The sequence below is a fragment of the Vicugna pacos genome, chromosome 9 (assembly GCF_048564905.1).
Source record: "Vicugna pacos chromosome 9, VicPac4, whole genome shotgun sequence".
NCBI lineage: Eukaryota > Metazoa > Chordata > Mammalia > Artiodactyla > Camelidae > Vicugna > Vicugna pacos.
In genome coordinates this window covers 74,484,521-74,501,110 of record NC_132995.1, presented here as the reverse complement: position 1 = coordinate 74,501,110, position 16,590 = coordinate 74,484,521, and the positions used below count along the sequence as shown (strand labels likewise).

Here is a 16,590-nt window from a genome sequence, read left to right as displayed (position 1 = left end):
AGTTGTCATATTTTTAAAAGAAAATATTGCAAGTTGTCAGCCACGTTAGGAAATGTCTTAGACCTTCCAGATACACTCAGCTCCAGCTCAGTACCACCGAGTGACTGCGTTTGTTTCCAAGTAAAGCACAAGTCACCCAGCCAAGCCCTGAACCCCTGGATCACGATACGTAATCAAATGGTGGTGGTTTTGAGTCACTGACTTCTGGGGTAATTTGCTGTGCAGTGGTAGCTGGTATGGATGTACACCATCCGCCACCCACCACCTGAACCTCAAGTAGTTCTGCCTTCCTTACGGCTGGTGTTCAGTATTTACTGGCAGCCTTTTCCATTTCAGAGTCTCCACTGTTACATCTGAGCTCGCCTTTCACAGGTTTGAGATGTTCCAGTTCTTTGATAAAACACTCATCTGCTTAAGGCATTTAATTACAGGTCATGCTACTGACCTCGCTCCTTGGACGCTACTAGAAATTGAAAGCATTCCTTCCTCACTTTAAAGCTGGAAACATTTCTTGTTTTTAAATTGACTAACAATAAGACCTGAATTTGACATTTTAGTCAGATGTGTGGGGAATTGGTTAAAAAGCATTTTGTTTCATCCTCAACTGAAAACATTCAGTAAAATGTTGTAGTTATTCTGAACAGTACTGTCATTGCTCGAGAGACTGAAATGAATGAGTACCTGCACATACCCCAGAAATGGCACCGAAAACTTTTTCCATGTTTTCTTGTAATTTGCTGTCTCTGAGTGGGATCCCTTGAGTTTATCCCCATTACGCAAGGTTTTATTAGTTTCTATACAGACTTTCATTCTTTTTTCCTTCCTTTTAAAACCCTGCCATATGTCCTCTGGACAGCCAAGCACGGCCTGTAGTGTGACATCCTTGTTACAGGGACCCATGAGACATTTTCTCCTGTCTTAATAACAGATGTAGTGTTTCTCTAAAGCAGCTGGTTTGTTTTTATCTTGCGCTAAAACACTGAACACAGAGCTCATGTTGTGTGTTAGATGCCAGGATGCGCAGAGCTTACCTTTATCCACTGTTGGCTTCCTAATTTCTTCCATCTTCATTTTCCTTTCCTTAATTTCCTGTTTAAAAAAAATAACTTTGTAGATTTTTCTTAGTAAGCTGTCTTAAAAGCATTTTGGAAATCTTTCAAGATCTTAAGGTATCACGAAGGCCCTCCTTTCTCTAGCACACTTTCTCAAGCACACTGTACCAGCACTCTGTATGCTTTGTAATGCTTTTCAGTTGAGAAGAGGAGCCATCTGATAGTCATTAAGCCTCAGAATAATTCCAGTAAGTGAACTGAGTTTAGTGACATAAGCCAGTCACTAAACTTTTCTCAACAGTTGCTTCGCTTAAAAAAAGACAGATACAGCCATTATTCAAATACACATTTTTGTAGAAGGCTAGGAGTACTGAGATGTCCTTCTGATCTTTACCTATGGTTCTACTTTGATACTCTTCAGTTTTGACGACTTAAATTTGTGAAGATCACATGTGAGATGAAGCCATACATCTTACCAGTTTTAATTCCTTACAATAAATGTTAAGGTGATTTTAAATGATTTTTAGTTGAATAAGGTTTATTTCACTGATAAGTATTTTACATTTGTTAAGAACTCTCTTTTTCCAAATTATTTAAGTGGCTTACAAAAATACATATAATAAAAAACCAATCAATGGAGACAAAAAAGAGCATGTTAAAATGTAACTATAATACAGCTGACCCTTGAACACAGGTTTGAACTGGGTGGGCCCACTCACGCGGATTTTCTCAGCAAGCCCCCACTACAGTACTGCACGATCTGCAAGCACTTGGTTGAGCCCTCAGATGCGGAACTGTAGACACAAGGGGCCTACGGTAAAGTTTTTTATTTTCAACTGTGTGGGGCTCAGCACCCCAACCCCCGTGTTGGTCAAGGGTCACCTGTCCTCAGAACACTTGCTGTGAGGACCTCTAAGGTGGGTGTGCGAGCTGGACTTGGCACCTAGTTCAGCTCTCTCCCCTCATCACCTCTTCCTAATCCAGAAGGCTCGAATGCTCCGTGTGGGAAAGATCACAGGTCACTAATCTTGTTTTCCCTGTAAAACACACTATCATGTTGCAAATGTTTGTCGTAACTACAGTTTTGAAGTACCAGGTAATTCAACCTATTCTAGCACTCAGGAGTGAGAAATGAGCATAAAAGTTACGATAAAAAGTTGACCCCCACCTTGAGTCTGACAAAACCTGCGTAAGTCCTCAGCTGTCTGCAGAGAAACATCATACACAATGATTGACAAGTCTGAGTCTTCTTATAGCATGGTAGTGTAAGCTGAAATGTTCTAACAACGTCTCCTTCTGGAAGAACGTATAAAGGGTAAATTAACTATCATCTCTTCTTGTTTGGGTATTTAATTTTCTCATAGCAGGTCCTTAGTTTACCCAGAAGGCAAAACTTAATATTCTTTGAATGAAGGCTTTTCTATAAAAGAACAGACACAGATGCTTCCCTAACTCTGCCCATGAATGTCACTGTCACTTCTGTTAACTGGTTTGCTTTTGATCCCAAGCAGTGAACACAATGAAGGAGACTTGTTGTTTACTGAAATACTAAGGAAGCAGTGTGCTGGAAAATAGAAGATCCCAGGAATAATGACATAAAGGAAGCAACAGCTCGCCAAGACGTATTAATGGCAGTGAGCACGGCTCCTTGGGTGCCCTGCGTAGCTTAGCCAGGATGCACGTTTCTGCCACTGGAGACGACGTTGAGTCGGGCCACTTAACCTCCTGACCAAGTTAAAATTATATTGCTCTAATCCTATCATTGACTCTGGGTGGAAATCTCTCTCCTCCTGTTTCAGTTGCTAAGGAAGGAAAAGAGCGCTCCTGCATCTAACTTTAACCCAGACTTTCTCGGCAGTCTCTCTTTCAGGTCCTTTTTATAGCTTCATTTAGTTCTCTGGTCATACACTAACATACACTTGCTCCAAGAACACTTGTGTCATTCCTTTGGTTTCAACTATGACTTTTATACTGGCCAACAAGATCTCTGTATCCCAGCTTTGCCAGTTTTCTGGACTTGCATGTGCAACCAGCCACAGGCCATTTCCTGACTATCTGCCATCTCCCCCTAAACACACACACCTCTACATAATAATTATAATACTATTTATATATCTTTGATCATATTGAAGTTTTGTGAATATGTTAGCAAACTTTATGCTTTCTAAATGTTTTTTAATTCAAATTTCTTTAAATAACCAAAGGTTGAAAACTTTACAAAAGTTAATTGTCTTTAAATCGGTCAAGTTCTCTTCCTTTTCTTGCCCTCAAAGGGTCTAAGCACGAGTGGATCTTTGTAGATATACCAAGGGGCACATGACTGATCCTTTCTCAAGTCAACTTTTTCCAAACAGAAATCTCTACATAAATAGGACCAGCCTATGTTAATTTATGTGGTGGTGATGTTACTTTTCAAAACATGGTTAGTAAATAAATACAGAGGAGGTGTAAAATTTTGTGGTTTGCCTGGTGAGTCTTAATTGCGAAATTTCTTCTTCTTTCGAAACTTCTTTCCTGCTGCGTTTGCTGCCTTTTCAGCCATGATCTCTGAGTACTTCCTTCGGTTATATCTAAAAAGAAAAACCAAAAAGTATATGAGACATCAGACATTAGATGTTAATGTAACCTTATATGGGGGGGGGGGGGCGAGGAGTTTCCTTTTTTTTTTTTTTTTTGCATTTTCACTATTCATCACAGTTGCACTAAGTTCCACCATGTGTAAGGAGCCCTAACAGGAGTTAGGGACAGAGCTGTGAACCAGACAGCCACAGCCCCTGCCCTCATAGTCTGCAGTCTAGTAAGGGAAAAATGGCAACGAGAAGGGAGGCTTTTGAAAACCTTCAGCCACTAGAGACCCATGCACTACATCAGCTACTAGATAGTATCAAATGCTTTAAATATTTTTGTGGGATGAAAATTTAAAATTAAGAACTAAGCAAAATCAAAGGTCTACACTTACTTGAAAATACAATATATTTCTTAGAACCTTAAGAAATACATCACAGACAAATGGTTTTCAGAATGTGATGTGGGAATGAGACTCTTTGAAGGTGTCCATTAAGTAAAAACCATTTTTACAAAAATACTAAGGCATTTAGTTGCTTTTTTCACTCTTATGCTCTCAAGAGTGTACAGTGGAGTTTTTAAGAGGCTACACGAAGTGTGGTATCATGGCAGACTGATGCAGAAGCAGATGGGAGGCTCCAGTTGTCTTTACGCCAGACAGTAAAGAGATCTGCACTAAATTATTTTTGTTTTGTTCATGAAAATAAATGTTAATGTGTGATGAGTTATTATTTTTGAGTTATTATTTTTAAATGAATTCATATTTTTAAGGTTTCTTAACTTTAACTTCCATTTGGCAAATATTGATAAATGTAACTGACAAAACAGAAATCTTTAGGTCTTCAATAACATTTAAGAGTTAAAAGGCATTCTCAAAAAAAAAGGCATCCTCAGACCAAGGAATTGCTGTTTGAGACTATTATTACCCTTTGGGCTTTGGAAACACAGAAGCACAATTGCAGAAAAATAATGATGTTCTAATTAGAAGCTTCAGTAAAAGGGCTTTCAGTTCAGTTATTAAGGAAAAGTTAAAAATTCTGTAAAAATTCCTTTGTTCTAAAACACTTTCACTGTTACATAAATCTGTTACACATTACTAAAGCTGGGGATTAGCTAATATTCTCATTAAAACAGAAGCTATTTAGGCCTTTTACAACTTTAAGCTCACTCAATGCCACAAGTCAGCAGCAAAATTTACAGACTAACAAACCTAAGGTTAGATTAACAATGAAACAAAACCAAATATACACAATACAGGAAAGCACATTTTCTCCTATATATTACGCTTGTTTCTACTGTCCCAGGACAGTCCTACTAATGAACATATAATTAAAGATGCTCTGTGGAGTTCCTTATCCCAAGGTATTTAGAGGCCAGAAAACCTCTTAAGGAGCATGTTGTGGTAAGGATTAAAACATTCCATGGACAGATGGGCTAGTGGAGTGTTTCACACAGTGTGCTGTGTAAATCTGTGTGATAGACAATATTCATTTTAAGTAATGTAATTATCATATTTATCGTAAGTTAAGATGCATTTATCTTAATGTATATTAGCAAAAATATGTCAACAAACTCATTTTCAGTAATAATATAGTTTCCTTTTAAAACAAAGTAGGCAGTATACAGAGAAGGCAAGCACGGTGGAAATGGTATTCCGTGATGGGAGTATGGGAAGCAATGAACCGACAAGATAACCTCTAACCTGCAATTTTTTGAGTTCCAGTCTACTAGCTTTCTAGCTTACTGCCTCAACTTCCTTATTCTAAGATTATTTTTTAGCGAAAGCACCAACACTGCTGTGATTTCTGACACTGCTGTCGTGAATATTACAAAGCGTAGGTCAGTTTTTATCACCAATGTATAGTGAACACTTAGGCAAGCAAAGACTCGATCAGCTTGTACCACACCTCTGTGCGGAAGGAGGGAAAGAGAGGCTTCAGAGACGGGAAAATGGGAGGGACTCTGACACTCCACACATGGGACTGAAGGGAGAAGGAGTGTCAAGGACTTGCCCTGACGGATGGATGATCGAACGCCATTCGGTCATGAGATACAGAACACTGGGAGCGGACTAGATTGTTCAGGGTGGCCGGGGTCAGGAGAGACCACAAGGTAGCTCCCACAGGGGCTTGTGGGATGCCCATTAGATGTTCTGAGGCAGCAGAGACCCAGACCAGACTTACACATTTGGAAGCTGGCAGTATATACAGATGATAAAACCCTGTGGGGATGAGATCTCCAAGGAGAGAGCAGTGAGAAAAGAGCGCTGCTTATTCCTAAAATCTTTAAAGCACTTACAGGACACGTGGGTTACATTTGTTTTCCATGCCTGTATGTTACATTATTTTTTAAACCTTTGATAAGTATTTTCACTTTTGCTATTCAGCCATTTTGGAAATTCAGCAGAAGTTTCTATATGAGGATGCTTTTAAACCTGTAATATATACGCACCTACTTCAAGAACATTGAAACATACTCAAATTTCTCCCAGCTCAAAAAAAAAAAATCCAACTCCATCCACCTCCACTAGCCCTGCCTCGCCCTTGTTCCTCACAACCAAACTTCTCCAAGTAATTCTGTTTCTTCATTTTCAACTCACTCTCAAGTCCTCTCCAGTCTGGCTTCCTCCCCGTCCCTCCCTTAAAACTCCTCCTGCCAAGGTTGCTGTGACCTCCATGTACTAAATCCAAAGAAGTTTTAGTTCTTACCTCCTCGGCATCATTGGTTCCTGTGACCCTCCCGCTCCGGCTCACACCTGCTCACAGCGTTACCTTCCCTTGCCTTGAACGGCACTGTGCTCTCCTGGTTTTCGTCAACCCCCTAGGCTGTTCTTTCCCAGTCTCCTTTGCAGGCCTGTTCTCCTCTAGCCAGTCAAACACTTTCACCTTCCCTGTAAATCACTGGTTCTAAACTGGGAATGCTTATGTCCCTCAGAGGACAAAAACCTGAAAATGTTCGAAGACATTTTTGATTGTCATGAATTGGGGGTGGGAGGAGGGGTGTCTGTTACTGGCAAATAGTGGATAGAAGCCAGGGATGCTGTGTGACATCTTACAGTGCACAGGACAGTCCCCAAATAAAGAATTACCCCATCCAAAACATAACAGTGCTGCTGTTGAGAAACTCTGTGCAAAACGTTTAAAAGTTACCTAAAATTTAAAGTTTATGAAAATTCTAAAGGAGAGCACACATATTGTAAGATGAAACATAAATTCCATTACCTTCTGAACTCAGAATCAGCCAGCAGTTCCTCCACAATAGTTCTCTTCCTTTGTTTCTTGGGAATTCGTGAATGGTAGAAGTCAGCTGGATTGTCAACAATGGTTCCAACCTACAAACGATTGACTGAAATAAGTCATGCAACACCTGAAGGCCAAATTCCTTGCGTATCTCAGGGCAGCACTAACAAAGGATATTTACAGAAAGCAATGGAAAACAAAGCTTACATTTTACCAATATTAAAGTTAGCATTGCCATTTTCAAAGGAAAATAATCACTTATTCAGTCCGCACTGGGCCTGACATTTCATTAGAGTTATAATAAAACCAAAGTTCCTTTTATATAATTTAGTGCTACACAGCAACTTCTTGATGAACAGTGTAACTAGAGGAGAAAAGTGAGACAGATAAAAATAAATCTTTTTAGTTTCCCAATTTAATAAAATTGACACATAAATTCTATTATCTATCTGACCTCCTAGATTATCATAAATGCTGCCAGCTTAGAACCTTCTCCACTGTAAAATGATTATGAATCAATAAAAAATGTAAAAAAAAAAAAAAAAGAAAGAAAAAAAAAAAAAAAGAAAGAAAGAACCTTCTCAAAGTCCACTCTGCGTTTGTTCATACATTCAACCAAGTAAAATTCAGTGTCTGCTATGTGCCAGGCACTGTGCTCAGTGTGAGGGAAACAAAGATAGAGAACGTCTGATCCCTGCCGGTGTGGAGTCTAGGGTATTATAGAAGACTCATGGACATGCAATTAAAAATTAAATCATAACCTAATGTAATGCGGAAGACACACTCTAGATGCTCTGAAAACCAAGTGACCCGTTCTACCTAATGGAGGTAAAGGTTTCACAAAGGATGACATTTTAGCTTGGATGTATGGGTAAAACTTCACCAAGCAAACATGGCAGAGCCAAACACATGCAAAGTCAGAAGGCCAAGACCAGTCTGCGCGTATTCTCAGAAGAATGAGCTGAGCGTGCTGGAGCTTAAGAGGGCTGTGTGATGAAAGAAGGGTTGCTGGGCTGGCCTGGGTGCAGACTGCAGAGGGCCACATTAAGGAGCACAGCTTCCATCCTACAGGTAATGAAGAATCATTGAAGGTACCACCGAGCAGAAACGTATCATGAACAGATTGCTTTTTTTAAAGACTAGATCAATGGCTACAATGTGAGCGAGGAACTGAACGGGAGAGCAGACCTGCAGGCAAAGGACTCCTATAGTAATCCATGAGTGACTAGAAAGGTGGTCAGGAATGAACTTGAGAGCCAGAGGGTGAATCACTGGACTTTAATCTGAAAGCACTTTGGAAACCAATTCTTATTTTCAGAATAAAGAACCTTGAAAAAAAGAAGTCTGGTACAAATGAGCCCTCTTCCCCCTCCACCCCGCAAGGGGTCTTACTCTTCGGGGGCTCACGTTATTTACGTACGACACTCCCATCTTGCAGGCTCCGTAACTTTTAGAAAGCTGAGCTGGAAACCTAGCCACCATCTGGAACGCGGTCTTTCCACATGGAAAGCCACTGCAAGTGCTGGCTGTCTGAGCTGGGTTCTGGCCATTATCTTACGGGCTGAGCCCATGGAAACATGCATTTATTTTAAGAGTAAACAGATCACTACAGTGCTTTCCAAACTAAAGTCCACTGAACGTCACTATCCTTATTCTGTTTGCTTCATACCTGGAAGTACTTGGGGAAGCCGTCTCTATCATTTTTCTTGTAAAACCTTTTTGGGTCCATGCTCGCTCGCATCTTCAGTGCTTTGAGATCGTTTTTCAGTTCATCTGTCAGTTCCGGTGCCTTCATACCAAACCAGCCATCACCTGCTGTTTTTTGTCGCTCTTGCTGAAATTCAAATTTCAAAACCAATTAGACAGAAAATTCTAATTTTAAGGAAGAATTAAATCACAAAAGTGATTTCTTGGTAAGTTAGGCACAGTACTATCAGTTCCATGAGGGCTCCTTAAAATTTACTTTCTATCTTAGTAAGAATTGCCAACTTGATGGGACAATAACCCACAGCTTCAATTTTTATTGTCTAAAGTAGCTTACATAAGATATATAAAAACATTTTTACTTCTGGAGCTTATACATAAACATTAACACTTACTCATTTATTTTAGTTGTCTCAGAAAGTTACTCAACAGTCCAGCAGTTGGTATTATTTTTAAAATTAAAAAAAAAAATCCTATTCTTTCAAAAACTCCTAGCAAGTTACTTGCTTACTTTTACTTTTGTTCATTCATGTAACAACTATTACGGAGTGTCTACTGTGAGCCAGCGCCCTCCAGTCATACTAGTGACAAGACATGACTGGGGCACCAGGCTCAAATTTCCTCCAGCCTCTCTTGATAACGTCTTTAGTTTTTATTGGTTAAAATGGCAGATGGAAGTAACCCATATATTTTACTATAGAAGATGGTTTCTACCCCCTCACTTGGCAGACGAAACAGACCAGTGTTCTAAGCCAGTTATGTTCAGTTTCCGACAACAGCCTGCAGCAGAGCTCCCTACCCACCGTAAGCAGGGCCTGTGAGCCAAGAGGCACGGCGGTGCCCTCGTGTGCTGGCTGCCACTTCTCAAGGAAGGAAAGAAGGAGCTGCACCTACGGGCGCCCCTCCGTGTACTTTCAACTTCGTGAGAATCCGTGAGATGTGTTTATGGAACCAAATTTCTGGGCTCTTAGATATGCGTGATAATTATCTTTGGAAACGTATTTTAATGTACTTATTATACACACTGAACACATTGATAGTCAAACACATGTAAACACTAGGAGTCACTGTACTCACTCTGCGTTTTTTCTGAAGTTGATGCTTTGATTCACTATATGGTGGGACGCAGTAGTTTTTTTCAAAATCAGGAGTAATGATGGCTTTCTGCAGAAGCTACAAAAATACAAAATTAATTTGAAAATAATGCTGGAATGTCATAATTTTTTCAACATTTTTGCCTTATAAAGGAAGTATCTTCCACACTGAAGACTATTCCAAAAATACTAACTTTTTGCATAGTTAGACATACTACTGCAAAAGTGTTCCTGTCCTTAAATTGGTAAATTGTATCAAAAAACGCTTTAGGAGACAAGCTGAAGGATTACTTTAGGGACTCTATAAAATCAACATTCACCTCGAATTTCTTTTTCTAATCTGAATCTGCACACACCAGATTCACATTAATGTGCCTGCTTGCATTTCACTGGTTCGCAACCAGCTACCAGCACCAAACAACTGGAAAATAAAGACAACAGACGCAATGCCGTAACAGTTCTTAAACTCCCTGAAAAACCTGACTAGGCTTTAATGAGTTCTTTTAACTCTGGTACTACGGCTGCCTGTGATCTGAGGAGACTGGCTAGACTGTTAATGAGAACAGCGGTATAGATGTCCATTGAACAACATACGCTTTTTATGTTTTACGATGAGATCCTTCCATCAAGCAAATCTGCTTTTTGTAACTCAGCGTATCAGAGGCGCTCCTTCAGTGTCAGTTCATACACAGATCGACCTCATTATCTTTAATAGCTGTTATGCACAGTTTTTCTTCTGGATACTCAGTTTAAAGGTCTCCATTAACCTTTTTTCCACTGAACATTGTAAACATCATCTCTGCATACTTGTGATTGTTTCTATAAAACTGATTCCAAAATGTGTCACTTAGATTTTGGTAGGTACTACTGAACTGCCTTACATCCAAGCAGTCTGAACTCCTACCACGAGCCAGCCAGTTCCCTCTTCTTCCCACGGCCAGCACGGGGACGCGGGGTGTTACCTTCCTCTGTGTTGTCGCTGGTGCCTCACTGATGTTTCTATTTGCTGTGGAGCACCTTTCTGTGCATGTGCATGTCTTCCAGGGAAAGCCGGTATTTTGGTGGGTTCTTCATTTTTATATAGGGTTGTGTTCTTATTAATTTGTAGAAATGTATTTGTATCTTAGTGGTATTGACCCACGGTCTTTTATTTGTCTTTCTTAACGTGTTTTTAGTTGCATAAGTTATAAAACTTTATGTAGTCAATCTGTTCATCTTTTCTTAAATGTCCTCTGCATCTGTTGTTAGTTGCCTAGGATGATTAAATACTGTCAACACTGTGAGTGTGACTAAAAGGAATCTCAGGGTAACTAGTCATTACCCCAGTACAAGAACTAAAGAGGACTGCTCCTTAGCTCTCAGAACAGTTTGAAGGATCCCTCAGAGAGCATGACATTATTAAGAGCCAGTTGTGTATCAAGTACTATGCTAGGGTTTAGGAGAGTGGTTCTCAACTGGCAACATCTGTGAGAGAAAGAGAGAATGAATGAATGAATGAATGAGTGTGTGTGTGTGTGTGTGTGTGTGTGTGTGTCAGGAGTTGGGCACCAGGGAGGATGGACGCTACCTCCTTATACAAGGTAGACGCCAGAGATGCTGCTGAACATCCTACAATGCACAAGACATTCTCCCACAACAAAGAAATATCCAGCCCAAAACATCAGTTTTGCCGACGCTGAGAAATCCTGTTTTAGGAATACAAAGAAAGATAAAAGACAGTAAAGTAACAGTGAACACCACATGATCAATGACCACTCACATCTATACTAGGTGTTGCAGAAGCAGGGAGGAGGTGGGGGAAGGACCAGGGTCAAAGAAAGTTTCCCAAGGGTGGTGATCTACGACCTCTGCACTGGCCTGGGAAAGTGTAGGGTGTGTTCAGGGAACTAGAGCGGTTTTCAGTGGGAAGGACACAGCAGATGGACGGTCAGAGCCAGAGGAGCAGAGGCACCTTGAAGGCTCTGAGGAAACTTTGAGGGACTTGAACAGAATATCACGGTCAGATTTGTGTTTTTACAAAGAGAAACCTAGCAGGACAACTGAGGATGGCTCGAAGAAGAAAGAATAAGGAGGCCATTGCAGTTGTCTAGATGGAAATTAACTAGATGTCACTAGTCAGTGACAGTGGGGTAGAAAGGAGCCAACAGGAGGTAAGGAGCATCGTCCCCTAGGCTTAGTGACTGACTGTAAAAGGGAAACAGGTTTTGGTATCATTAACCAGGATGAAGAAGACAAACGGAGAAGCTGCTTCAGGCAGGGAAGAGAAGGGCAGTTAGTGAGGTCAAGTGCCCGAGCACCCCTGAATAAACAAGCAACAGGACCTGGATTTGAAGACCCGCGTAGGCTGCAAGGCTAGAAACTACCTCAGGTATGGAAGTCACGCAAGGGGGCAGCTGAAACTGAGGGTTTGGATGAGGTTACCTACCCTGTAAATTCTTCTGAAATTATATGTACAAATTTAAGTCTGTGTGCACATGTGCTCTTTTACCTGATGGGGGCAGGTGGGCACTCACAGCTTTCAGATTCTCAACAGAGTCCAGAACAGTTAAGAACTAAAAGTATAGCAAGAAAAGAGGAGAAAAAGAAAACACAGTCCTTGGGATCCTAACTGGTGGGTGCAAGAAGAGGAACACCAATCCTATGTCACTTTAGCCTTCAAGTGTCACCTCTTATACCTAGGACTTTATGATGACTGTTCTGGAAAAAGGGAAAAAAGGAGAACAGTAGGAAAAATAGTAGGAAGATTAGTTTCTTACCAAGGACTAATCATTTCTAGAAGTGACTGGTTAACTCTATGAAAACCAGTGGGACACTCTGTGCAACTTACCTCATTTTTCTTTTTCTCCTTGATCTGTGTTAGGGTTCTCTTGTTCAGCTGCAGCTTGTCTGCGTTTAAGTTAATATACAAACCACCCAACTGCTTAATACTTAGACCAGGGTCTATGCTGCTGCTCGTCAACTTCAGACTGAAAGAGAAACGATCACTTAAAGATCAAGTAATTCAAAATGGAAACAACTGAGACTGTGTTTTGAATTAGAAGCAAATTATGGGATGAATAATGAATTAAAAAAGCTTTTGGGGAGCACATCCAAATTATTCCTCAGATTTTCTTAAGGAAGATTAAGACCATATAATATGCCAATAAATTTCTTAAAGGGGTTTTATAAAGAAAAGAGGAGGAAATACATCTGGCAATTTAGCTCAACTTCATATTAAGGTAGTGAGTTAATAAATGCACACAGCCTTTGATCTCCAAAACCAATGAAAAAGACAGGTTCTTCAATTGCAAATTTCCAAGTTATCCAAACCTGGAATGTTTTTCTGGGCAATTTAAAGGCATTTGGTAGTACTTCTAAGTCAGTGAGTTTTAAACAGCAGAGAACATCTGTATTCCCCACATGAGCTTTTAAAAATGATTAATGTCATACCCGAGATCTACCAAATCACAGTCTTCCGCAGTTGGCTTGGGCTTCTGCTTTATTTATCTAATGAGAGCTTCTACTTTATATTACTGAAGAGTCCTTCTTATAAGCAAGAACACCCAGACTTATAGTCACTTTCTTCCCTAATCACTCATATAAACGGAGCCGTTGAAAGCTTTGATAATCTACCTCTACTGGAACGTGAAGTCATTAAATTGCAGTGCGCTGGCAGTGATTCTCAGCTCTGAGTGTATATTGCAATTATCCCAAACAGGAGAGCGGCTTTTAAAAAATAAGTACACCTGAGACTAGCCTCAGTGCTTTCTCTGGTTAGAGTGAAGACTGGGCACCTGTTAATGGATAGTTCCCAACCAAGGATACCTGCGTTTCCAGTGGATAGGCTGCCACCTGGGGCCTGTGCTTAGGAAAAACAAACTCACAAAATGGAAAAAGACTAAACAAACAGCCCCAAACAGTGCTCTGCAATGAGTGGCAGATGGGGTTACAGGGTGTTACTTTACTCAGGCTCTTCTCTGGTTTTCAATTTCTCTACAATCAACACATAGGAAAAGAAGTTCCTCCCCTTCCCTGTCATGTTGCTCTTAACAATCATGCAGGAAAGTTTTAACAGGTGGTTTGTAACACCCCAGTGAGAGGTGGGGAAACAGGACAAGGGCAACCAGAGACAAGGGAAGTGCCGGATGAAAAAGCTCTTCCATAAAGAACCCAAGGCAAATTTTCTCAACTCCTATGCTTTGTAATATTTTTATGGTAAATTAGCCACTTGAAATATGTATGAAAACCTTACTTTTAAAAGAGAAAACTTACAGTTTGGATTTTGTGCTGTTTAGTAAGTTGTCTTCATCACTAAACTCATTATCTTTACTGTCATTTTCTGATGGTTCTTCTTCACTTTCTTCTTCCTCTTCCTCCTCTTCCTTTTCTTCCTCAGTGGCAACCTCACTTGCCTTGTCTTCTTCATCCAAATAAAAATTTTTATCAGCACTCAATCCAGGAGTTGTGTCAATTACAAACAATTCCTTGTCACGTGATGCATCTTCTGCGTCCCCATTTAATGTCTCCTTCTGACCACTGTTTTCAACAAAGCACAGAGTGTCCTCTTCATTCTCACTGTTTTCGGACTGCTGGCTTTCATCACTGCTGAGAACTAATAAAACAGAATCATCTTTATCCTGAGATGTTTTCAGCTCAAGTTTATACAGTTCGCTATCACACACAAAATCAACATCCCTTTCTTTGTTCACGTCTCCACTAACACCTACAACCGTGTGCTCTTCCTCATCACTACCACCACCATCACCAAATTCTGTCCAGTCACTTGTTTTCATGGTGCTCTTTTTCTCTTCATTCCATCTGTCCACCTCCACAACTGCAAATGTTTGAGCTAATGATCTCATCACAGCCTCACAGTTCAGATTTGAGGGCATTGATGTGGTTTTGTTATTTTCAGGGGTTGAATGTCTTTGAGAAACCAACTGTGGAAGGCTAGTGTCCTTATGTTCAGAAAGACTCTTCAACTGAGAATCTTCCTCATTAGTTTGTTTTTCCTCATCTATTATTCCTTTGGCTTCTGCATCTAAACTCTTACAACTCTGCTTTGTTACTTCTCTGAAGGGTGAAACACTGTCCTGCTGTTCCTCTCTTATATTAAAACACTGGCGTTTTTGCACTCTCAGGTTTTTTTCCAAATTTTCACAGAAGGAATCATCCTCAAAGTCCTTATATGTTTCACTGTTGTAGAAATTTGGCTTCTTTATCTGAGAAAGAGATCTTGCTAGTAAACGAGAACTTCGCCTGGTACCTGAATCCTCTGAACCCACGGGTGTGTTTACGACTTGCTTTCCATTTCCAAGTACAGTCTTAGTGTCCCTCTCCTCGTTCCGTGCCTGTAACTTCCTTTGCATACTCCTTGTTCTTCTCCTAGTTGCAATTCCAGAAAATGAAGAAATGTCTGAGCACGATGACTCAGCATCAGAAATAGCCTCCATATGTGATTCTTGGCTTGGCTTTGTTAGGGATTTGGCCTTACTTTTTCTAGTTCTTGGAGTTACTGTTGTGGGAGGCACAATTCTAGAAATACCCAAAACATGTGATTCTGCTTCAGAGACTTCTTCAGTATGAGACTCCTTTACTGGAGTTATTTTCAGCCTTTTCCTTACACTGGACACTGGGGTGCCTGCAACTAAGATCTGTCTTCTCCTAGTTACTCTTAAAATGGGACCCTGGACCTCAGACACAGAAGAACAGTTTGACTCTGCTTCAGAGATCTCTCCATCAGCAGGTTTGTTCATTTCTGGTAATGAGCCTGTAGTTCCGCTCTTCCTCCTCTTGGTTCTAGGAGCCGGACTTTGTTTCCTAGTGACTTGTGATTCAGCAGTTCTTGGATCCTCAGATGGAAATTCCTTCTTGCCTTTTGGATGCGTTTGAATTCTTTTAGCAGCAGAATTCTGTAAGACAGTGAAAATACATTGTAATTTAGGTAGGGCTAGGACAAGGGCAGAGTGAGTGAGACACTCCCCTCAGAAGCAGATTTTAAGAGGGCATTAAGGAACTCAATATACAAGATTAATACAAAACAACCATCACAGCCCACAATTGAAAAAGAAATCAAAACTTAAATACTGAATCTGACTTTGCGTTTGTAGGCAATGCCTCACTAGCATCACCTACGCCTAGGATCTGACTTAAGAAAGTAACTGAAAAAGAAAATTTTCTCCAGTTACATATGCTAGGTGGACCTACATTCCGACACGTATAGGAGAAAAGGGAAGGGACTATTAACTGAGCAAAAATATGTTTAGGAACATACACCCCCCGATAGAATCGGTCGCTCCCCTTACCTTTTCATACTTAAGTGAATTAATGCTCTCTTCCCTTCATCGCCGCATCAGAGGCAGCAGACGACTAGAGCCACTGAGTCACCAAGTGACCTCACCGCAGCCCTCCCAAAGTCAAGAGGAGGTGCTGCGGAGCCACCGCCAGCCTTCCCAAGTGAGAATGGTGCCTTCTCCAATCCAGCTAAATTAGGCTCACGCTTGGTGGCTCAAATTAATCCTCCGTAACACGGTGTTACCAGTAAGATGAAAAGTTCTGTGCATCTACATTACGGAGCTAAACTACCCAAAGCAAGTTACCTAATCTCTCTACTCCACGCTAAGCACTGATTAAAGACCCTAGTGAGGTATGAAGAGGAAGCTACAGGCTTGGCGTGCGGCTCGGTACACAGCAGCGCGCCGCAAGCAGGGGTCCTTTCTGCCGCACCTCCCCGCGCTCCGCGGCACCCCTGCGCCGCCCACCTCCCCGAACGCCGCTCTGCGAAGCAGTGAGGAGAAATGAGGGAAACTTGCGATCTCCTACCTTCTGCCGGGAGCTTTCAGCCGACGTGGCTTGGACCCCGGCCTGAGGCCGCGCGGACCTGGTGACCACCATCTTCCAAGCGCGCGGCACGGCCTCCCTCTGTTCCGGCGCCCCGGAAGTGCGTCAGAGAGGCGC

The 16,590-nt window shown here is 41.1% G+C and overlaps 1 protein-coding gene and 1 long non-coding RNA gene across 4 annotated transcripts in view; one reads left to right on the top strand and one right to left on the bottom strand.

Annotated features, from left to right (window-relative positions):
• Positions 1 to 3,508, top strand: part of LOC140698300 (uncharacterized) — a 13,290-nt gene extending 9,782 nt beyond the window's left edge. For all 3 annotated transcript variants that reach the window (XR_012076012.1, XR_012076010.1, XR_012076011.1), the window contains one exon: positions 2,564 to 3,508. This is a non-coding gene — a long non-coding RNA (uncharacterized lncRNA). The remainder of the gene's footprint in view (positions 1 to 2,563) is intronic.
• DNTTIP2 (deoxynucleotidyltransferase terminal interacting protein 2) lies at positions 1,570 to 16,581 on the bottom strand. The gene is made up of 7 exons (XM_006197331.4): positions 16,456 to 16,581; positions 13,906 to 15,545; positions 12,482 to 12,620; positions 9,638 to 9,733; positions 8,526 to 8,690; positions 6,839 to 6,948; positions 1,570 to 3,622 (listed from the first exon to the last, which is right to left on the bottom strand). The coding sequence occupies exons 1-7, from the start codon at positions 16,525 to 16,527 to the stop codon at positions 3,529 to 3,531; spliced, it is 2,316 nt and encodes a 771-aa protein (XP_006197393.2). The 5' UTR covers positions 16,528 to 16,581; the 3' UTR covers positions 1,570 to 3,528.
• Between the last annotated feature and the right edge of the window lie 9 nt (positions 16,582 to 16,590).

Excerpts from the sequence above, each read along its gene's own strand:
- DNTTIP2 (XM_006197331.4), bottom strand. The coding sequence starts at position 16,527 with ATGGTGGTCACCAGGTCCGCGCGGCCTCAGGCCGGGGTCCAAGCCACG. Across the intron at positions 15,546-16,455 it reads CTGAAAGCTCCCGGCAGAAG|AATTCTGCTGCTAAAAGAAT; the intron begins GTAGGAGATCGC and ends ACTGTCTTACAG. Across the intron at positions 8,691-9,637 it reads AACTTCAGAAAAAACGCAGA|CAAGAGCGACAAAAAACAGC; the intron begins GTGAGTACAGTG and ends TTTGAATTTCAG.